The 23,730-nt window shown below is 39.3% G+C and overlaps 1 protein-coding gene across 29 annotated transcripts in view; it reads left to right on the top strand.

Annotated features, from left to right (window-relative positions):
* Positions 1–23,730, top strand: part of ANK2 (ankyrin 2) — a 290,860-nt gene that overhangs the window by 202,640 nt on the left and 64,490 nt on the right. For 15 of the 29 annotated variants that reach the window (XM_089691815.1, XM_089691824.1, XM_089691825.1 and 12 more), the window contains 10 exons: positions 2,344–2,442; positions 3,061–3,215; positions 3,770–3,981; positions 5,581–5,785; positions 7,205–7,301; positions 7,521–7,749; positions 11,474–11,599; positions 11,865–11,987; positions 17,490–17,516; positions 21,409–21,430. In XM_089691815.1, coding sequence (XP_089547941.1) covers positions 2,344–2,442; positions 3,061–3,215; positions 3,770–3,981; positions 5,581–5,785; positions 7,205–7,301; positions 7,521–7,749; positions 11,474–11,599; positions 11,865–11,987; positions 17,490–17,516; positions 21,409–21,430 — 1,295 coding nt within the window. The remainder of the gene's footprint in view (positions 1–2,343; positions 2,443–3,060; positions 3,216–3,769; positions 3,982–5,580; positions 5,786–7,204; positions 7,302–7,520; positions 7,750–11,473; positions 11,600–11,864; positions 11,988–17,489; positions 17,517–21,408; positions 21,431–23,730) is intronic. The other 14 variants (XM_089691828.1, XM_089691833.1, XM_089691839.1 and 11 more) reach the window with 1 other exon arrangement.

The raw sequence follows: 23,730 nt of genomic DNA, 5'->3' as shown, positions 1-23,730 counted from the left end.
TTCTACCTTGAAACTGGTCAGCCAGGGGTGTCTTCTCACATCTGACATATTGCTTAGTCAGATAAGAAGATAATATTTACTGTTTGTGACCAACTTTAGTAAATATCAGACCTATAGGAGAAGCATGGTGGAATAGTAACGCAGAGGTAAGTAACATTTAGGCACAAACACTGAAGCAGAATGGTGCAGGAAAGGGTTAATCTTCAAACAAAATTAGGAAATAAACACAGTATTCACTCACATGAACAATGTCCAAGGATAAGCACAGTAACCACGTATCAGCACTGCTAGAGGATGAAGACAGGATGGACTGAAAACTGGCAACCTGTCATTCCTAAAGCCAGAACTGGTGTGCTGATCCTGCTCAGCTGTTAAAGTAAGCAGTATCTCAGGCAGCTGAAGGCACACATAGAAGAGGAAACCTTGAGAAAGGGGGCACGTCCCTGAACACGTTGCCTGCCATCACCATTGATTATCCTCTTCCACGTGTGCCTTCTTCTGCCTGAAACACTGCTTAATTTGACAGCTGAGGAGGTCCAACGCTCCAATGCCAACTTTAGAAATTGCAGGTTGCTGGTTTTACAAGCACCTTGAGGTTCCTCCATGTGCCCGCAGCAGCCTCCAAAGCCCTGCTCTGATGGCTTTGGCTTTCTGACAGGCAAACTCTGGCACATTTAGATAGTGTTGGAGTTTTCTGCTACCTCCCCGTTCTTACACATTCCTATTCTCCCATTAATTTGACGGGCTGCCCTGCAAGCCAGTAGTAAAGTGCAGGAGGCTGTAAGGAGTTGGCAATCCATGCTGGGGCTTTGCTTGGTATTTGGCCGTAATGGCAGGGGGAGCTCTTTGCAGACAGCTTCAGGTACCTACATTTTACACCCGCATTATTTTTTTTCTGCTAACAGGGTCTCTTTTAAGTTCTAAACTTTTTGAAAGCTGTAGTGTTTGAGTTACATATTGCATTGAAATTTGTATTGGTTTAGTTGACTAGTAAATTGTACTTACAGGGAAATAATGTTTACAATTTGGCTTATTTTTGCTGTGTTTATTTAATTATTGCTTTACTCTGATGTGAAAAGAGATGATAGGTAAGCTATACTAACTGTTTGAAGAATACTGTATACCTAATGCTGCACATACTGTACACACTGTGATATTTTGCAGTGATGTTGAACAGTTTACCCAACATTGTAGCGGGAAAGTTATGCCTTTGGCTTAACTTTTACTCCACAAGTGATTCTCTGTACTGAAGAAAATTATTTTGCTGATTTGTAGAGAGAAAAGCAAAAATATATATAAACAATTTTACTTTATAAAATAGGTTGACACGTGTGCCAACTGCAAAATCTTTACTTGTATAGCAGACTTAGCAAGCATTGATGATTTGATTTGTTCATAAGAATCTGGAGTTAATCACCAGATTTGCAATTCAAATGGCATTTACCATTTTATTTTAACTTATTTTGATAAATTTAAGAAGACTCTTTGTTCTCCTTCTTGAGTTCAGTCACACAAAATCCTTTACGATATGGCATAGCAGATACTATGGAAGATTCAATAACTAATAAACATTACACCTTTGTTGCATGACAGAGTGCAGTAAATGAAAACCATTGTACCTTCCTGACCAACAAATAACAAACTCTGTCATCTGGCACTTAACTTTGAATGTCTCCATCTTCCCATGTTTTCATCTTTGCTTCCCATGAATGTTGATGCACACAGTATAGGGGTAAATGAGTGAATAGATAGTTCATAGAGCATTTGCATTGTTTAGATTTGGGTGGAGGGTGGTTAAATCTGCCTCTCATAATGCCCTTGCAAAGAGCTCCCCAGTACCTTCCAGTTCTCTTTTGTGGAGTGCAATATCTGTTTATTCGTATGAAGAATACATACCACAAGAGGAAATGAGAAGTGGACAAAACTGTGTTGACAATGTATTTAGGACACTTGGTTGAACTCTCCACACTGCACCCAAAGCTAAAACAAGGCACTGGGTAGAGTCTAGCTTTAACCGCATGTGCTAAAAACTATATATCGATATGACATGACATATGTGCTGTGAACAAATGCTACCTTTTATAAATCTACAAATAATTTTTTCTGATAATTTATTCTGTTAGTGCCTTTGACAGATTTGAACATGTAAAACAGATTGAAACGATTGATCCCATGGGCCTACTGAGGTAGTGGGATAGAATACTACTTTGTTTTCCTTTTTACCTTTAGCTGGCATGTAACACACATTTTTCTACTCCCAAACTGTGGCATTTCACCTCTAACACAAGCTGAAATTACTCTTACCTATGTTCTTTCTCCCACTGCTGCTTTGGATGTACTCAGTAAACTCCACCTTCCTACGGCTCCCCCCCCTCTAAATGAGGGAGAAAGCTTGGTCAGCCGAATCCTTCAACTGGGACCTCCTGGAACCAAATTCCTTGGGTAGGAGAGACTTTAGATCAAGTTGATGGATGCCGGCCTCCCTATTCGTCCCTGTTGTTCTCCAACATAATTTATTTATTTCTGTCAGTGATTTTTTTCCATGATCTGTGTGATTTTTTTTTCGTTTTATAAATGTGTCCTGATGAGGCATTTTAATCCCTGTGACTGTTTTTGTTTTAGTGCAGTAGTATGTGTGCCTTGTTCTTTTGACTTATTGTGAAGTGGTGTTGCTTTTTGCTTGAGCATGTTTTTTTTTTTTAACTAGTGATTGACTTTCAATCTGTGTCAGAGCACACTGGATCACAAGCTTAGACAACATGTTTTTTGTCAATGACGGAAATCCAAGTGCAATTTAACACTGAACGTTATTTAGATGCATGACACGTCACAAAACAACGACACTTTCTGTGTTATATTTAATCAGAATTTTCAACACATACAATTTGTCTACAACACAGTAAAGCTGCAGTAATAAACTGTCTATAATTTTCTGATGCAGTAAATCTGTTGACTTCACCAATGTTTGTGTGTGTGCTTGCAAATTAGGAACTCTAGGTTTCCTTTGTCCACTAATAAATCACTTGCCTCATTAATTTCTGAATGTATATTGTTATTTAGACCTGTTATTGTGGAGATCCCTCATTTTGCGGCTTTGCGTGGAAATGAGCGTGAACTAGTGATACTGCGCAGCGAGACTGGGGATAATTGGAAAGAACATTTCTGTGAATTTACTGAAGATGAATTGAATGAGATCCTTAATGGAATGGATGAAGGTATTATTGTTATTTACATATATGAATATCATATAATATGTATTAATACTTGGTCAGAGCTTTATGCTGTATCTATGGGGTGTACAGCTAATTTCAGATGCTTTTACACTGAATATTATGATACATGTGGTAATTATACACCTCAGGGGAGTAAGAAAAGCACTCTTACAGTCTCATATGTCTGAGATGACATCAAATAGGCATATTTATATGTTCATATGCGCATTGAGTTTGTGACAGCCTCAATGCTAGTCTCCTCAATAGAGATAAGATGAAAAAGTCCAACCCAAATAACCAAGTATTTCACTAAGAAGAGATAGCTAGCTTGCCACATGGTGTCACATGGTTCCCACACAGATAAGATCATTGCTGATTTAGGCTGGTATGGTTGACAGCCATTTTATGTTTCTGAGTATATTAACTAAGAAAAAATTTGTGAAATGCGTGTTATCTTTTTGAATGTTAAATAGGTAGTGTAAAAAATGCGACTGTATGATGTCTTCCTCACTCAGCGTGTGTGGTCATTAAATTGTATCTCTGCCATCTCTTTGCAGTTCTTGACTCTCCAGAGGAACTGGAAAAGAAGCGCATTTGTCGTATTATCACACGGGACTTTCCGCAGTATTTTGCAGTGGTCTCCCGAGTTAAACAGGACAACAACCTGATTGGACCTGAAGGAGGAATTCTGAGCAGCAATGTGGTACCTCAAGTCCAGGCTGTTTTTCCAGAGGGTGCCCTAACTAAGAGAATTCGTGTTGGCCTTCAGGTATGGAAATGAAAAGATATTACACTTCAAATACTGGCTAACTGACTTTTTAATTGACTTAGTTAGTTTGACATACGTTCAAATCCTGGTCCCTAAGGGTGATTTAAAAAACTCCAGGCTGACTTCCTGAACCTTATTTGGGGTATAAGTGTCACAGACTATTCAACTGTATCCTATGTACACTCAAAACCCTATGGGTACTTGAAAAAAAAACTTGTGGCACTGAACTTCCAGCTCTACTTTTTTGGCATACAGTATTATAACATGGACTGAAATTGAGAAACTCTACCTTGCTCCCATCCATCCTAACTCCATGTTATGGAGCACCTTCTTAACGATTCCCACTTCTAAAATCCTTCCTCCTATGAAGTTCACTCACCATTTCTGGAGAAAATAAAAACAAAAAACAAATATCATCTAATGTCTTCATATTCAAATATGACTATATTTGGACCCCAGCTATCCCAGATAGCTTGACTTTACACATAGCTCAAACCTGAATAGACTTGGCCAGCTGACTAATCCCTGCAGCAGGGGCCTGCTTTCTTTCTCTATGCTTACATGATCAATATGAAATTCTTAGGATGGCTTTACTTTATAGCTATATTATGTTTGCTGTTATGCTGATTCCTTGTCAAGGATCTTAACTTTTAGTAGGCGTATCCCCTTTGAGTACATCTACAGGGATGGACCTTCTATGAAAGGTTTTGTTTCAAAAATACACAAAATTTTAGTAGTGATACCTGAAGGTGCTGGAGGTGCAAGTCACAGGTGGGTACCCTCTTTCACGTGTTTTGGACCCATCCAAATATCTTCTCCTGTTGGGAGGAAATTCATACCTTGATACCACACCTAGCAGGCTGCCCTGTCCCCGTTGGATTATCACACACATGCTAGGTCTTCCTAGGATATCCCCAAACCCACTTAAAAGCTTATCAAACACATCTTAGCACCAAGTCAGCATTTCTTAGATTTCAAGTGGAGATTAGCTACCCTTCCCACTAAAGGGGAAATACATAATAGTTTTAAAAAGAATAAAATGACAGTAAAGTTAAAGTACATTTTCTAAAAATAAAGAAAGATAAGACTTAACTGCTCTATGCAACAATATTGCACAGAAATGTCACTTTTCTCGTCTTGTTGCAGAGGCACTGAAGGTTTTTACCCTCTTCCGGGTGACTCCTGAAGCACAACAGGTGCTAAAGAAGCACCCATGTGTGCACACTCCCATTGGGTCCTCCACCCAGTTGTGTGCATCCATAGACACACACAGTTTGGAAAGCTGCACCCCTGCTACCGCTTCACAGCAATTTGACTGATGACGGCAGCATCCTATGGTCTGCAGCACTCAATATCTCCTGTAAAACCAGGAATGTGAGTAATGCTGGAGCCAGGGACAGTGATTTTTGGGCATACTTCTCATGTGGGTCACAGGAGTGCTTTTTTTTCTGCACTCCCAAAATCAGCAAAGGGGGCTAAAGCATGCTGTCAGCTGACGTTTAGAGCCAATCCAAGCAGGCTCTTTGTTCAGTCAAGACCGAGAACTAAACGATCAGTGGTTATGTTTATAACACTTTCTGAAACATTTCTTTCTTTTAGGCCCAGCCAGTGCACCATGAACTTGTGAAGAAAATTTTAGGCAACAAAGCATCATTCAGTCCTATAGTGACACTAGAACCAAGAAGAAGAAAATTCCACAAACCTATAACAATGACTATCCCTGTGCCCAAAGCCTCCAGTGAGGCAATGCTGAATGGATATGGTGGTGACACACCTACATTAAGACTACTATGCAGTATAACTGGTAAGTTTAGTTATTATAGCCCCACTGTCACATGTGATGGATAGTCAGGCCTGAATTTGTGAAAAACAGTAGATTTTCAAACATTCATACAAAAAATCAGTACATTCAATAATGTGCACAGAGGCTTGATGAAAGTCAGTAGTATTCTTATTATACAGGATTTATAAAGTGTCAACAGTTTGCGCAGCACTTTACAACGTGAAGGCAAACAGTACAGTTACAATACAATTCAATACAGGAGGAATGAGAGGGCCCTGCTTGTTAGAGCTTACAGTCTAAAAGGGAGGGTCAAGTGAAACAAAAGGTAATAACTGTGGGGAATGAGCTGATGGAGAGAATACATGTACAGTTGTTAGGTGGAGGCAGGATAGGCTTCTCTGAAGAGAAAACTTTTCAGGGTTCGCCTAAAAGTGGACAGAGTAGGAGATAGTCGAACAGATTGGGGTAGGAAATTCCATAGGATGGGAGAGGCTCAGAAGAAGTCCTGGAGGCAAGCATGGAAGATGGCGACAAGGGAACTAGAGAGCAGGAGGTCTAGAGAGGAACGAAGATAGCGATTTGGTCGATATTTTGAGACTAGGTTAGTGATGCAGCTAGGGACTGAGTTATGGATGGCTTTGTAAGTTGTTAGTATTTTGAATTTGAATGTCATTCAAAATTACTTAAAAATTTTGTTTGCTATTACATTTGCTTTTCATACGAATTGAAGCACATACTCTATTGGACATTTTTTCAAGAAAAACTTTCCATCCTACTCTTTTGAATTTTCTCATCACCTATGGCCAAAAACAACTGTCAGTTTAACCTCACTAACCATTAGAAAAGCAAATGAACTCTGTGAAAACAAACATTTGCAAATAAAATTCTACTATAGTATAGCTAGCTTAAGTAGGGAATGGAAAAATCGAAATCCCCTTTTAATTGCAGAACACTTATTTGATAAAACATTTAAAGAAACTTGTGTTCTCAAATCATTTTTAGATTGTAAACTCCACGAGCAGGGCCCTCCTATTCCTTCTGTACTGAAATGTATTGTAATTGTACTGTCTCCCTTATATTGTAAAGCGCTGCGCAAACTGATCCTAACAACCAAGGATCCAGCACTGCAGAATGACGGTCCGGACTGGGCTACCAGTAGGTCCGGATCCGGACCGAGGTCCGCTATTTCGTGAAGGCTGCTGTAGCTGATGTAATGTATATTCTTCCTTACATTATTATGTAATTTATTTTATTTTTGTATTTCCTTTAGCAGTCAATCGCTTTTTTCATTATCCAGTCACTGCAGTAATTGGATTGGTGTTACAACATATGAGAAAAACCTTCATATACCCTAGCTCCAGTTTTGTATAAATTACTCTCAGTATTCTGCAGAAATATGTTGCATATAAGCACATTTCATTTTTCTTTGCTTTTCTTTAGGTGGTACAACCCCAGCACAATGGGAGGATATCACTGGAACCACACCACTTACATTCGTTAATGAATGTGTTTCTTTTACTACTAATGTATCTGCCAGGTCAGTTTTTTCACACATAGTTTTGTAAAAAGAAAAAAAAAAAATCTAACAATACTGTGTATGGTCACATTTACAAAGAGGTTATTGTATCCTACATTTGTCCACAAAATGTTTTCTTTGGACATTGTGTGATAACTTATATAAATATCCCAAAGTTCTCTTCTGCTATATGTACTATTGCCATGTTTAATACTATTTGTTTTTCTTTTTTTCCTGTAGGTTCTGGTTAATTGATTGCCGACAAATCCAAGAATCAGTTACATTTGCTAGCCAAGTTTATAGAGAAATTATATGTGTTCCTTATATGGCCAAGTTTGTTGTATTTGCCAAATCCCATGACCCCATTGAAGCACGTCTGAGATGTTTCTGTATGACAGATGACAAGGTGGACAAGACACTGGAACAGCAGGAAAACTTTGCAGAAGTTGCTAGGAGTAGAGACGTAGAGGTTAGCCTGTGAAACCACTGAACATTTTGATACATCTAACATGCTAACCCACATCTTTTCATTACAGCTCTAAAATTATTTGCTTCAGTTCTGACTGGTTATTCACCCAATCTATTTTTATTGTATTTATTTATTTTCAAATTAAATATTAAAACCCGCTGTGCGGTACCAACCTGGATATACATGCATACACAGAAGACCAGCTTGTGTGCGAGCTCACTGTTTTACTGATAGTTAACTACTGAACTAAGGCCTAACTGTAAATCATCATCTTTGGCAAATAACGAATCTATGCTGGACGAGGATGCGTATCCCTACGCACCTTCTGGCCAATTGATGAATCTAAAATATAATTTTTATTGAGATATATATAAAAATGTATGCTAAGCTGCAATTGATACCGTTTGGAGTGGAATGCACTGCGTGCAACAATATGACCAGATACCATTACAATCGTTTACCTTACATCCAAATGGTTAATAATACCAGACCAGATCAAATACCATACTGGGGGCGTGGTCACGCTATGGCGGAGTGAGGATGTGTCTCTCTGGAACTCCACACTGACCCCCCGGCTACAGTCTGGTCACCTGCACTCACCCAGGACTAAAACTATGCCAAAAGGGGCAAGGAAGCCACAGGGTACTGGTCTGGTGACCTGGAGCTCCTTCGTGCTGGACTTCTTCTCTCCTAGAGTGGCGGTATCCGGAGCCCTGGAGGGACTTAACATGGTGCCTGGAGCACATGGCGTTGCGGATGCTGCGTGGGTGGGGGCGCTTACAGATGACTCCTTACCTCTGCTATCGGGTGAGTTTCCCCAGGACCTCTTGCCCCCAGTACCATCAGATCTCACCCAGGCGGACTTGGCCTCTTAGAAAGCAGATAGTTTGTCCCCCTGGCTGGTTACTTCGGGCCTTCCGGCCATTCTGCCAGATCCTGAGGCGCAATCGTTTTTAGCTACCCTTACCACTAAAAGGGATATTCAGATGCTAGCTATGACCCTGCGGCGAACTTTTAAGGAGGAATTCTGGGAGTTTAAAGATACCCTAAACTCCCTCAATGTGCGGGTGGGTGGGCTTGCTACGAGTCAGTCGGCCGTTGAACAGAGAGTCACGGCCCTGGTGTCCACAGTGTTGCAGTATCGGCAACTCCTGTACACCTTGAGCCTACACCAGGACAATCTTGAGAATAGGAGTAGGAGGAATAACATTAAATTGTGGGGTATTCCATAAGCAACCTCACCCAGTGACCTCCGTACCACTGTGACAGCCATACTGAACACTATGTTAGATAGAGCTCCAGATGCTGCTTTGGAGCTTGATACAGTCCATCGCATCCATGGACCTGCTCCCTTGGAAGAGGGGCGCCCTTGAGATACTCTGTGTAGAGTGCATTTGTACAATCTAAAGAAGGAGATCCTTCGTAGAGCGTCGTATAGGGGTCCATTGGACTTTGATGAGGTGACTATTCAAATCCTCCCGGATCTCTCTAGATGTACTCTACTGCTATGCTGCAACTTGAAACCCTTTTTGGAAAAGATTCGGGAAGCTGATGCTACCTACAGATGGGGTTTCCCCTTTTTCCTATCAGTTCGGAAAGGTAATCATTCGATGATGCTACGCACTCCAACACAACTGCCGGACCTCTTTGCTTTGCTTGGAGTCCCAGCTATCTTGGTCCCCGGACTGGACTACCCTGGACTTGTCAGAAGTGATTTGTGCTGATAGATAAGGAACGAAGCAGCAGACAGAAATCACACTTAGTGGCCTTAATTAAGACAAGTACACACTATAGAGGGATAAACTTTGTTCATATTTCATGTCTGAGGTTATAACCATTTTAACCGCAGTATAGCCTGTCACACACTTGGTTGTGTTGTCTGGCATGACTGTGTTGACTGCAAACTGGATGGACAGGTCTACAAATCACTTGGCCAGTAAACCAATTCACATGTGCACATTCCCTATTTAACTCTCTGTTTGCTTAGGTAGTTATTATTAAATGAATGATACAAAATGAAAAAAAAATCACAATAAAAACTTATTACTTCAGAGTATCAATGTTTTACATCACTCCTTGCTTTTTTTTTTATTTAACAGAATTTATAATCTGGAGCTTTACTGTATAGATTTTCATGCTGTTTTTGCCATGTTCATGACCAAGAAGGAGCTCAGATGGGGTGGTTTAGAACAGAGTTTCTCAACCTTTTTCCAGTCAGGCGCCCTTGAAAAGTATTTTCAGTCACGAGGCGCCCCTGTCCAAGGCTTGGCTCATGTTACTGTGGGTCACGGAATGCATGTGAAATCACGCTCATTCCTGACACGCAGACAAGTGCTCTGCTCTTTAGGCGTACCCCCATACATTGGCAAACGCGGGGAGTTTTTGGTGTGGTTTAATTTTAAAACTAAGGCCAGGGACGACTTTCCCTGCATTTCTGATAGTAAGGCAGCCCATTGAAATGAATGGGCTGCCCTACACACAGTCACACAGATGTGAACCAAGAGCCTGTTCACCTGTGAGATGGATGGAATTGATCTGCTTTTTCCACCCCCAACTGCTCCCCCTTTAGCTGCAGAAACAGATGCTGTTGCCACAGATGAAACTATACCTCCAGGTGAATGGGGTTGGACTACAACCACCCCGCAACTGTGTGCGCATTGCACGCAGTTGTGGTGTGGTAATTGATGCTACCTTTTCCAGGGTTAAACTAGGTGGTGAGGAGGCAACATATTGCCTCTTTACCACCTGTCAAATGCCTCTAAAAAGCAATCTGAGCATGTATTGCTTTTCAGAGGAGTAGCAGTCCTTGCTGCTATTACGAACAAGTCCTAAAAAAGCAGTTCTGAAAGGACAGGACTAGGGATTCGAGATTAAAAGTAAAATACATATATACACATATAAAAACAAACACAAACATACAAACACACACACAGAGTCATACACATGTACGTACACACACGCCCACACACATACGTACACACACACATACACATGTACACACACACATGTACACATACACACACATATACACACACACGTACACATACACACACATGTACACATACACATGTACACACACACGTACACATACACACATATGTACACACATACATGTACATATACACACATGTACACACATACATGTACACGTACATGTATGTGTACACATACATGTACACATACACACATGTACACACATACAGGCACATATATACAGCATTATGAAAAGTTACAGTACCTTAGCTTCCATCACACAAGCAGGTACTGCACTCTAGAGGGAAGCAGAGAGCACAGAAGACACTCCCCTTCCCTTTCCTTTGCTGAGCGGCGTGACGGCTCCCAGTGTCAATGTACAGTGTGGCTAGAGATTTGGGGCTCAAGTGACAGCCATTCTCCCCACGGCACCCCTGAAGACCCTTGCGGAACCCTGGGGTGCCTTGGCACCCTGGTTGAGAAAAGCTGGTTTAGAATGTCAGTTCTGACCAAACCTCAGACTCAAGCACACAACCCCTTACAAAGGAAGCCCATACATACAGTTGACTATGTTTATTGTCATAGCTTAGTTTTCTAACATTTATATCACAAAGAGGCAGTGCTGCCACATATGCTTTAATTGAAACAAATATTGTGTAAGAGGAATTTCCCATTACTAAGAAAATACGTATTAATTTTTATAATTGGAACTTGCAGCCTTATGCAGCCATTGATATTGTGTTTTTTTCAGGTCCTGGAAGGAAAACCTATCTATGTAGACTGCTTTGGAAACCTAGTACCGTTAATAAAGAGTGGGCAACACCATATATTTAGTTTCTATGCCTTTAAAGAGAACAGACTGCCATTATTTGTCAAGGTACGAATACGTAGTTGATAGAACAATTTATTCCCTTAACATTCTATGCATTCCATTTTATTAAGGACAATATGGATGTACTTGGCCACACATCATCAGATCTTCTAATTAATATGTTTTTCTTTCTGTTTTCTGATGTTACCTGTCTGATTTTCTTTTATCCTCAATTACCATTAAAAACTGGATGTGCAGTGTTGTATATGCTGTTCAATGTGACCTGCTGAGACAATATAATATTAAGAGCTCTATTATTTCCTAATATCAGGTACGAGACACAACTCAAGAGCCTTGCGGACGCCTATCTTTCATGAAGGAACCAAAATCTACTAGGGGCCTTGTACATCAAGCTATCTGCAATCTAAATATCACATTGCCAGTTTATTACAAGGTAAGAGTTTTGTTCAGTGTTTTAAGCCAGATGTTAAAATGATAATAAACATGAAGAGCTACTGGCAGGGGCGGATTGACAACTCATGGGGCCCCCGGGCAATAGGGGTTAATGGGGCCCCTGTGTCCTTGCACAAACTCAAAAAAGCCTATGAAAAAGGTACCAGGGGCATCTCATGGGGCCCCCTACTGACCCCGGGCCCTCGGGCAGTGGCCGAGTTTCCAAATGGTCAGTCCGCCCCTGGCTACTGGTTATCATTTTGTTTCATATTTTTCATTCTCGTGTCTTGTGAGTCAAGCTTAAAATATAAGTTCATGTCTGCAGCTTGGAGAATGAATAACTCATGCACACATCACATGTGCTGATGCAGTACTTTTTTAAAAATTATTCATGTTCCAGTGACCTATTCCCTACATTTCAAATACCTTATATGTTTAAATCATTACAATTTTTAAACATTTTTTTACAATTGTCATTGGGTAGGCATTAATAAAAAAAAAAAATCACTGAAACTTCTACAAATGCACAAATCCCTATCTGAAGTTGTTGTGAACTGTTGAGGACACTCATGCTGGCTTGCTCTATTGACACACATAGTGTGGCTTGGCCCCATCCCCTTCTCCTCACAGGCTGTGATTGACAACAGCAGGAGCCAATGACTCCTGCTGCTGCTGAGCCTCCTGTGTGAGAGGGGAGCCAAGAGCAGCACTGCTGTGGAAGGCCACATCGCTGGATTGTGAATGGACTCAAGTAACTATAAGGGGAGGCTGGGTAGGGAACTGGTCACAGAAGGTTTTTACCTTAAAGTGGTCTCAAGGTTTTTTACCTTCATGCATTCTATGCATGAAGGTAAAAAACCTTCTGTGTGTGGCAGCCCCCCAGCCCCCTCTAACACTTACCTGAACCCTCTCTTGATTCAGTGATGTCCACGAGAACCATGGTTCTCCTGGGACTCACACTCCTGATTGGCTGAGGCAGCAGTGGGAGCAGTTATCACAAAAACAATAATCCTAAGTGCAAAGTATAAGAAGACAAACAGTTTTATTATTAAGTTTTGATTAGAACACCAATGTGGATTCCAAGCGGCTAAACCAACAAATAAAGATCATGAAAAACAAAAAAGACAAGACAAACAAAAAATGAATAAACGCGTCCGGACACATGTAGAGTCACACATGGGTTACATACTGCAGCGAATCGCTGTTCATGATGTAGGAAGTCACATATAAGGTATCCCCCATGTGTAAGTCTAGGAATTCTGAGGCCCTGATACACTACCGTTTAGCGAAACACGTTGATGTTACACATCACGTCACGTGACGCAACTCTTCGCACATGGGAACTTTGTGGTGATGGCATCTCGGAAGTTTGGCGTAAACAAATGGAGACACTTGCTATGCATTGAATCTTAAGGAGCAGCTGCCATTTCAGCACATGGATCGGCCTGATATTGTGAACTTTTGGAAGCATTTTGGACAAGCGGAAGAGCGGTAATGTATGTGCCGCTCCCACTGGGAAGTAGTGAACACCTTTAAAGACACAAGACCTTTTCATACTTCATGCACATTAGGTCCAGTTGGACCAGAAGAAATACGGAATAAATAGTGTCATACAATATTGGCCACATCTTCCCAGTTATTGCTGTCCACATTTATTCCATACCAGTAATAAGTGTTGCTGGACACTTGCCACGTAACGACGCTGCTCAGTATTCATTTATACAACAGTCCAAATATCTTATAGCATTAGTAGATGTGTCCAGTGTCTGCCACACCCCATACAAGGACTTATGTGGTGAATGGAATTTCTTTGATCCCACATGAGATACAATTATTCATTGGATGAACTTCCTTACATAGACTGCCACACTGATCCAAAAGGACTTGCCCGCCCCCCCCTCCAAGCTTAGTACAGCCCAATAGGCCAGGATATTTGTTAGGTATTTTATTGCCCTTGTGTCCTTTTTGGAATATCGGGGCCTCAGAATTTCTAGACTCACACATGGAGGATACCTTATATGTGACTTCCTACCTCATGAGCAGTGATTTACTGCAGTATGTAACCCATGTGTGACTCTACATGCATCTGGACATTTATTAATTTTTTTCTTTTTCTTGTCTTTTTTGTTTTTTCATGATCTTATTTGTTGCAATCACAATTATAGCCGCTTGGAATCCACGTTGGTGTTTCAATCAAAACTTAATAATAAAACTGTTTGTCTTATTATACTTTGCACTTAGGATTATTATTTTTCTGATACCTTAGCCCAGCAAATATTTGTCACCAATAGTAACCTCTTACAGTGCCTACTTTGGCAGTTCGTTTTTTGTCTACATATTTTCCGGTTATGATGACAACATTTAACTTAAGCGAAAGCGTGCAGGTATATACACATTAACTCTTTTCTACCTCAAATTTTCTTTTTTTGAATCAGGTAAGTATAACATGTTTGTTTTTTTAAAAAAAAAAACAAGACTTTAGTATCACTTTAATGCATAGAATGCTTTCAGGTACAAAAAAACCTTCTGCTTTAGAACCACTTTAAAGTAAGAAACAATAGAATTAGGTAGTTAAATGGGACTTTAAGTATACCTCTGGTGTTCATCAAGAAACTAAAATAAACCAAATATACATATATAAGGTTTGGTGGTTGGTACTGCTATTCTGGCCTGTACTTATAGGGTTCATTTTGTGTGCAAAAGTTTAAAGATGAGCAAGCACAAAATGATACAGCCATCTGAGCAATCATGACAAGGGAGAAGTAATAAAATTAAGAAACAGGACAAAGTTATCTTTATTGTTCATTGAGGGACACAACTTGATGGTATTTAAGCAACATAGGGATGTACTGCCACCTACAGGAGAAATGGACACTAGGTACATGAGCTGGACTGATTTTCCTAAGCCACAGGATCTGCTGGTGAATACAGCAGATACCTTGAAAGCAAGGAGTTGTACATGTTGCTTCTTTTATTGGAGGTCCAATACACTCCAACCATGGGATCTAAATTTAGTATTGTATGTGTTTTAAGGCCCCCATTTGACCATTTTTTAAACTGTCCTTCATGTTGTGATCATGTAAGTTAACCTCTTTTGTAGCCAACACTGCTGCTAAAATGTCTCTAAGTTATCAACATTGTCCTATAAGGAACTCCATGTCATGTTACACAAAGGCAAACTTTTTTCTTTGTAAACAAGAGACGGAGGTTTCTCCATTTTCTGGATGTAGAGAAGGCAGCTGGAGTTTATCTCTTGCCCATTTCTTCATTTAGGCAGAAGTTCCTAAAGGGATTCATTGGCTTCCTGAGTCCCTATTTCAAAATTCATTGAACAGATTGGTATGCAGATTGTTATGAGATAAATTCCTCCTTTTCCCAGGTGTAAGCACACTTTCGTCTTTCAGCTGTAATGGAACTACAAGTTCCATGAGGCATTGGAAGGCTTTGACAGATACAGGCATGACTCCTGGAGGCAAAGGCAATAGCTGGAGGACTGAAGTTTGCCTACCCCTGCACTGGAGCAGGGAGTACTTCTTGGGTTTTTCAGCATCAGGTCTCCCTATCTCTGATCTGTGTGCCTGTGACCCATTCTTTGTATGTATATTCTCTGTGTGGTTGATACATATGTCTTGGCAGATGCTAGTTTTGGTTGAAAAGTTTTTCAAGTGGTTGCTTAATGCCCTTGATTTCTGTATTTTGTGTGCCCACCCCTCTGTCTACACTGCTTTTGGATGTCCTTATGTTGCTTAATTGTCATCAAGCTGTGCCGCTTAACCACTTCCTGTCTGGCGCATGTACATAAATGGCCGGACGGCAGCAGTGCAGGAGCGGGTTGCTGTTCATAAACGGCGCCCGCATTTTCAGGCTGTGCGTGCTACCTGGGAGTGTGCGGCACCGCGATCTGGTGCCCGCTGTGTCCTCCGGACACAGCAGAACACTGATCGCTGTACGGGACCTCTGTGTGAGGTCCCGATCGTGTGATCACTGATTGGCCAATCAGTGATCACATGAATAGTAGCAAGAAAGATGTCACGTCTGACATCATTGCTTACTATTAGTGAAATCTGTGAATGATCTCAGAGGTCACATGGTACAGGGCCATTCACAACAGCCTTGTACTTTGTGACAAGATGTGGCCAATCACAGCTCTCACAGTATTTCTCAATAGCTGCAAGAATGCAGCCAGAGAGAAGGAGAAATTATTGCTTTTACCGCCTTTATGGGTGTAAAAGCAATCAGTGTAAACAAAAAAAATCTTCATCACCCCCCACAAGTAGTACAGTGTCACTATGGTGACACTGTACTGCAAGAGTGACAGTATATTAAAAAAAACCCCATAAATAATGATATAAAAATAAAATAAAAATGTAAAAAAGTTTTGAAAAATTATAAAATTTGGTTATAAACTAATTTGTTTTTTTTTAGTTTTTTTTACTAAAAATATAATCTAAGAAATTTTGGCCAAGATTTATGAAGAAGGATTATTTATTTGCAAAATCTTATAAGAAAAACACTTTTTTCAAAATTTTTGGACTTTTTCATTTATATAGCCAAAAAATAAAAAACCCAGTGGTGAATAAATGCCACTAAAAGAAAGTTTTATCTGTTTCAAAAAAATGCTAAAAAATTCATATGGGTACAGTGTTGCATGACCGCGCAATTGTCATTCAAAGTGTGATAGCACTGAAAGCTGAAAATTGGCCTGGACAGGAAGGGGGTGAAAGTGTCCGGAGTGGAAGTGGTTAATGGACAGTAGAGAAAGTAGTTTTTTTGTATTCATTGTAAAACCTTTCTCTTAGAGTCCTTTGAAGGACATAGCACCCTCTCTTTATTATCTCATTTTTGGACTGTGTGCTACAACTGAGCAGTTGGGAGGGGTTCTAGTCCTAAAGGGGAAGGACTTCAGTATTTACGTATCTAGTGTCCATTTCTCTGTTAGGTAACAGTATAACCCTATGTTGCCTAATTATCATCAAGCTTTACCCCTCAATGGACTTTAATCTAAAAGGAAAGGTATCCAAAACATCCTACATAATTACCTCTTTTCTAAATTTTTTATTTTTTAAATGCAAGGAGTGTAAGTGCATGACTTTGATCTGGTAGGTGATATGAAGAAACAGCAAAAGTAGCCAGTCAGTTCAGTTGTGCTGACAAAAAGCATGCTACTTGGAGGAGAAAGCATCATCGCTGTGCTGCTCCTCCTTTCGTTGCCCAGACACAGACTGGGGTAGATGCAGGACAGTCAGGGCTCAGAAGAAATGGGCTAAACGATGCTGGTCTTGAGGCTGGGGGCATCTTGTGGCAGAAAAAAGTACTAAAGGGTAGAGTTCTAGATTGACACTGAATATTGAAACAAAAGCTGATTTTTCATTTTGTCTTTTAAAGAGTGATTCTCGTTTGTCTTGTTATTTTTGGCTGGAGTTCTGCTTTAATGTGATGTATACTTAATAGGATTTCTCTCTTTTTTTAACATTCTGTCTACCTGCCATCTTCTATTATGAAGGAATCTGAATCAGATCAAGAGGATGAGGTAATACAATTGCTGGATAAAAATACACTTTCTTAATATTACTCATTTTGTTAAGTTTAACAGAACTAGTCTAAAACGGCTAGTCTACCCAAAATGTGATATTTGATTTTTTGGCAGATTCTGGCAATTAATCCACCTGACAGCTTCATAAATCTCTCAAGGACTCTGCTATGTGATATTTTTCTGTCTGAGTCTCTGTTTCTGCACACCTGATGATGTCGATATGAGAGCCCTGATCTCTTTCAGTTTAATTCTAAATTTTATGTGTATCATTGAGAATATAGCATAACATGCTGGAACACACATACGTTTGTGTGGAGGTGGACGATCCAAGATGTATAAGACACCAGGCCCCAGGCTTAACCATTAACTAAAATATCAGTCTTAGGTAGACTGATCCTTTTACTGATTATTTAATTTTTATTTATTTTATAATAAATGTTTCCATTGATCTGCTTGCCATCAGCTGAGCTTTGATTTGTAGCTCTTCACTTTTCCACGCAGTTTTGTGTTTTAAATGTGAAGATTTGACTTATCCTGCATGTAAGTAACTTGTATGAATATTGCCATTGAATTAGTTGTTTGATCACATGCCCTTCCTAAGTAGGAATTGGTTTGTGTAAAGGTATTACCTGCGGTATGGAAGTGCTGTGTGCTATCCAGCTGCCATTCCAGTCCTGCTACTCAGTTCACACAAATTTACCAAGTGAGAAGTGAACAGTGCTTATGGATATAAACAAAACTAAGTATTGCAAAAAAATATCTAGATTTGTGTAATAAATTATACAAATCTCATGAATATCAGTGCTTGCTAGTGACTCTGTGTATGTTAAATACAAACATACATAAATCCAAGCAGAAAAATAAAAGGATTTGGCATTCATCCTCAGGCCTTGCTCTTTGGTGGATTAAAGGATTGGAGGAATTGCTTTAATACCTGGCATGCTTTGACCCTTCTGTGTACAAAAGGGTCAGTAGCATTCGGTGAGTCTACATCTATGTGGGGCACATGAGCACGGCACAGAGTGTTGTTTTGAAGTGGAATTTCACTGTGATCAGAGCACAAGCACTTTCAACTATTTTTCTACTATTTACTCTTTGAGGAATTTACTTTTGAGGATTTGTTTTCTGGCTGGATGTATATATGTTTGTATTTACGGTAATTTACACAGAGTCACTAACCAGCACTGATTTTTTAGATTTTATTTCATTTCTGTCCATAAGCACTGTTCACTCCGTAGTTTAATAAAAGTATAATAAGTATAATAAATATTCAGAGGTATATTCACAGCATCCTAGATGCCTGGAGCCTATGCATTTAGCTCTTTTCTATCAACCTAACAGATCAATCTAGAATTCATGGCTTTCTGTTATAGCCCATGAGTTACTCTGTAGTAGCAGAAGGATCCTAGAACCGTTGGAGCTACCAACATTCATACTTGGAAAAGGATGGGGAACATCACATATCGTTTTGGAAATTCCCTGTAGTTATATTGTAATCATTCACAAACTGCTATCACTTAATAAAGTAAAATCCTTGCAACGTTTTACATATATGTAAAGTATTGAAAGGAACTTAGTCTGAAATATCAAGGCTGCCATTGCAGACTACATTTTGAAAAATGTGTACTGCCAGTTATGCTTAGTTTCCAACTTACTGCCATAAAAAAATCAATGCAGTCAGTAAATTGAAAGTGAAGTCAAAACTTTGGACACATAAAGCTCAATTCTCAAACATCTAAAGCAGAACTAAAGCCTCCTATTCTTTACAGGCAAGACTGCCATAATAGACTCCGTTTGATCTGCTGTTGCCATAGTGCTGCACATGTGATCTGTTATGACACTAGCCATTTGATGGCTTGACAGATTGAAAGCAGAAGCAGCTGTGACAGTTATCATTCACGGCATGCCTTGCATGTACATTAACTGTTTTGAGAAACAAATTGATGTGTTTATTTCTGTTTCAACACTATCCTAAGGCTGGCCATATGCTACACATACTAATTGTATAATCTCTGTTCAAACTTCATTAGATGTACCAAGATTATATAATATAAAGACATACCTAAACAATCCATTTAGCCCCTTTCATGAAGGAGAGTAAAACAAATATTAATGCCTGAACACAGTTTAGCAACTTTAGTAAACTTTAGTGTTAGTAAAACTGTACATATAATAACTATTTAGTGTATCCAGGTGAATTATACCCTGTTTTTATCAGGACAAATTGGGATTTCATTTGGTGGTAAATAGAAATGGATATCTCCTGATTTTGCTTTTGTTATCAAAGGAAAACTGACACAAAAATAGTTAAAACTTTTTTTTTTTAAATGTAGCTGTATATTTCTACCACCAAAGAAAAGCCCAAAATAAATTCTCGTGCTCCTGACAATCCAGTCAATACCACATATGTATATGTTATTTGTTGTTTGTACCTGTAGTAGGGTCCAGAAACAATATTGCACATTTTGCTTCTCAGCAAAAACACAGCGGCACATATATGCAGCCCCACGGATAAAGATCCACTTCCGTGAGGCTGCATATATATGTGCGCTCAGTGGGAAGAGGTTAAATATGATGAAATCAGACAGGCCTTTGCACTACATAGTTAATGGTAGATCTAAAAAAGGTTGTACAGTTGGATTGTATAGTGAATGGACACCTTAAGGCACTCTGTTTCAGCCATGTACATGAAAATTTCAAATGTTAATAGGCTGAAAATAATTGTAGTATTTTTTTTAAAATAAATATACTTTTTCTAGTGTATTAGCTTTGTGAATTGAGCCTAATGTTAGTTACTCAGCAAGTATTGATGCTTTTAGATTAAGATGACAGTGGGGCAACTAGCATTCAAAAGGAGAGGTCATATAATTGATGTCCCATATTTCTCACATGCTTACATTGCAGTAATCCTATTCCTTCTTATATGTTTATCCTTTAGTTTAGAAATATTTAGAGGGTTGTGCAGACATGTTTCATAAAATAATGCTAATTCCATGATGGAAAAATCTTCTAAATACTCTAGAGTGTTTTTATTCCTGTGAACATGTGACCACAATAACGCTTTCTATGTCTGTGCTAAGCATACCAGGACAGTAGGGAGTGTTGAAACTGCAGTGTCTGTTCACTGTAGATGATGCCACTGTCATTTCTAGGGTTATGGGCAACTCTTAGAGAAACACTGCTAGCCAGGTCTGAGGGCATGACTGTTGCTGTTGCTGTGCATTGACACACTGTCCTGCAGTCCACATGCAGGAGTGTATAGGAGGGAGAAACGCTACCACAGCATTAGGAGGCTGCGATTAGTGGTGCCACTCATTCAGAGGAAAGGAAAGAAACTAGCAGTATCAACAGGTATTACCTCTTCCCAAGCAATACCAATAAAAAACTTTATATATATTATTATGTATATTTAACATGCAGTAAGGGACCAATTTAGAGCACCTTAACTTCTGGATTTACATACACTTTAATGCTTCAGTGGATGAGAATATGTGGATTCATCTAAACTTATAGATGATATTTCTTATCTTTTAAAATGATAAAAGAGTCATGTGGATGACTTTATTGTGATATTTTGAAATAGTGTTTCCCATAGAGTGATACATGATGTTTCCCATAGTTGGTGGACAAGCTTTGGGCTACTAAAAGAGAGACTGTGGTAGAATTCATAGAAAAATGCGCTCATTCTTCTGACTAGTATCAGAAATTGAAACCTTCTCTCCATAACACATCGGATGCTGTGACAGTGGTACAGCACTGATTGGTAACAGTGCTGTACAATTATTCTTGGCAAATATTTTATCATTATATGAATTATTATTCTTAATATGATAATCATTATAATTTTTGTATGGTCATTTTATTTCATCACCATTTTCCTTTATTTTAGGGAAATCTCAACTCTGAGAAAAGTAAGTTATGTATTTTATATTGGTATAAATTAATTTTGTTTTGATTTTGTGAAACTAAAGCATGCAGTTTTCAAGCAGGCTAATTTTCACTAAACTAATACTAATGCTGCTTTGATGAAAATGCTACACATAATATACTAGCACTGTACCAATAACCTTATGCAGGGTTATAAGCAATAACATTACTGTTTAAACTGCTAAAACCCTTCTTCCCTGTTACTGACTTATCCTGTTACCTTCCTTGTTATTCCTGCTACAATGCCCATTCCATTTTATGTTCTGCTGTGCATCTGTTGACATGACATTATCATATCATTAACCAGCTAAATTACTGTATCAGTTTGTCTGGCATCACCTACTGTCCTTGTGAAAGGCACTACCTCTAACCCTAATTAAATGGACATTGTGATGCTTGGTCAAAACAGATACCGTCTCCTTGCATTAGATGACAGTCAACATTACTGTGGTGAAGTTTAAAGCAACAAATAGAATCAGCCACCACCAGTGCTACCTGGAAAATACACTGCTCGCAGTAAAATTAGAAAATGCACTCAAATCAGAATTTGATATATTCTACATTTCTTCTAGGAGGGAATGTAGCTTCTTATCAGACTATTCTGTGCAACCTATCTCTTTGAGCTTAGAACCAGAAAAAAAAATATAAAACGTACTTGCTCACATTTTTCCAGATTCAGAATCGGGGCATGAGTCATTCACTGGATTCTCCCTTGGAGAATCCTATGTCAAGTTCATCTTCAAAAAGTCTGGCTCTAATCCCAGACACCTGCAAGCCTCAATATACTTCTCAACTAGGGTGCCCCTTCTTACTGTAGTAGGTGTTTTGACTAATCACATTTCTGAGAGGTTACTTTTGGTTACATCAATGTCATAAAGTATACCTTAATATTAGGTTGAGCTGGAGAGCAGCTGACAAGCAGTCATGGTATGTGAAAAATACAGCACTCACACACATATAAATATCTATGAGGGTTCAAGCTGCTCGGCCATGGAACCCCATTCCATGAAGCTCTCTATGCACTGTGGTTGCTCTGATCAGAAGGCCACACAACGTTTGGAGGTCTTGAGCTAATGACTCTGCAGACAGTTGGCGACTTCTGTACACTGTGTGATTCAGCATGCGCTGACCCCGCTCTGTCATTTTATGTGGCATACCACTTCGTGGTTGAGTTGCTGTTGTTCCCAGTTGCTTCCACTTTGTTATAATACCACTAACAGTTGACTGTGGAATATTTAGTAACAAGGAAATTTCACGGATGGACTTGCACAGGTGACAACATGCTTGAATTCACTGAGCTCCTGAGAGTGACCCATTTTTTCACAAATGTTTGTAGAAGCAGTCTGCATGCCTAGGTGCTTGATTTAATACACCTGTGGCCATGTAGGTGATTGGTACACCTGAATCCTGATTCGGAGGGTTGTTCCAATACTTTTGGCAATATAGTGTGTGTATATATATATATATATATATATATATATATATATATATATATTGTTACATATTCTGGTTCTGTAACAAAAAAGTATTATAAAAAGAGGGTCAGCTTCACAGTCAGAAGAACATTGCAGAACATTGTTGTATTCCACAGTAGTTATACAAAATATAAAAATTACCAAGAATATCATATTACCTGAGATGTCATAACCCAGCAACTCTCTTAGCTTCAGTAGCCCTCCCAGTAAAAGAGAAAATGTTCATATTGTGAGATCCTGACAATGACACCCTTCACAGATCAAAAATAATAAATGCTTCACTTCACCACAGTATGTTGCAGATTTCTTTTCATATCATTTTATTTCCAGGTTATGATGGCAAACATAACCTGAACTTGTAGCCCCTTTGCTTTGCATGGAAATAACTTGACTTACATATACAGCGTGTGTGTGTTCTGTGTGGATGTTTCTGACCTTTTGTTTGCTGTGCATAACATCTTGTATTTCAAATCATTTTCTGTTGAGCCATAAATACTCCTTTTTTACCTTTTGATTTTCAACTCAAACCACACCTTATGTGTTCTCAACCTTATGAAGATTTTCCTGAGAGAACCATTCCTCCACCTTAAAAACATAAAAACACAGTCGCAGGCAATCATTCCTCCCATGATTCCCTCCTAGATGGAATTCTGGTTTGCAGCTGGTTCCTGTAATTTTGTCACCAGCTCTTTTGCTGCAAGAGAGGATTCCATACTTTTATCTAAAAAGACAATTTAAGATAACCATAGACATGAGATGATTTGTTATGTATTCCAGGTTAAACAGGGAACATTCATATAGCCTTTGGT

The sequence above is a fragment of the Staurois parvus genome, unplaced genomic scaffold, assembly GCF_062004578.1.
Source record: "Staurois parvus isolate SC_StPar_1 unplaced genomic scaffold, SC_StPar_1.0 ptg000572l, whole genome shotgun sequence".
Taxonomy (NCBI): Eukaryota; Metazoa; Chordata; class Amphibia; order Anura; family Ranidae; genus Staurois; species Staurois parvus.
This window is presented reverse-complemented; position numbering and strand designations above follow the sequence as displayed.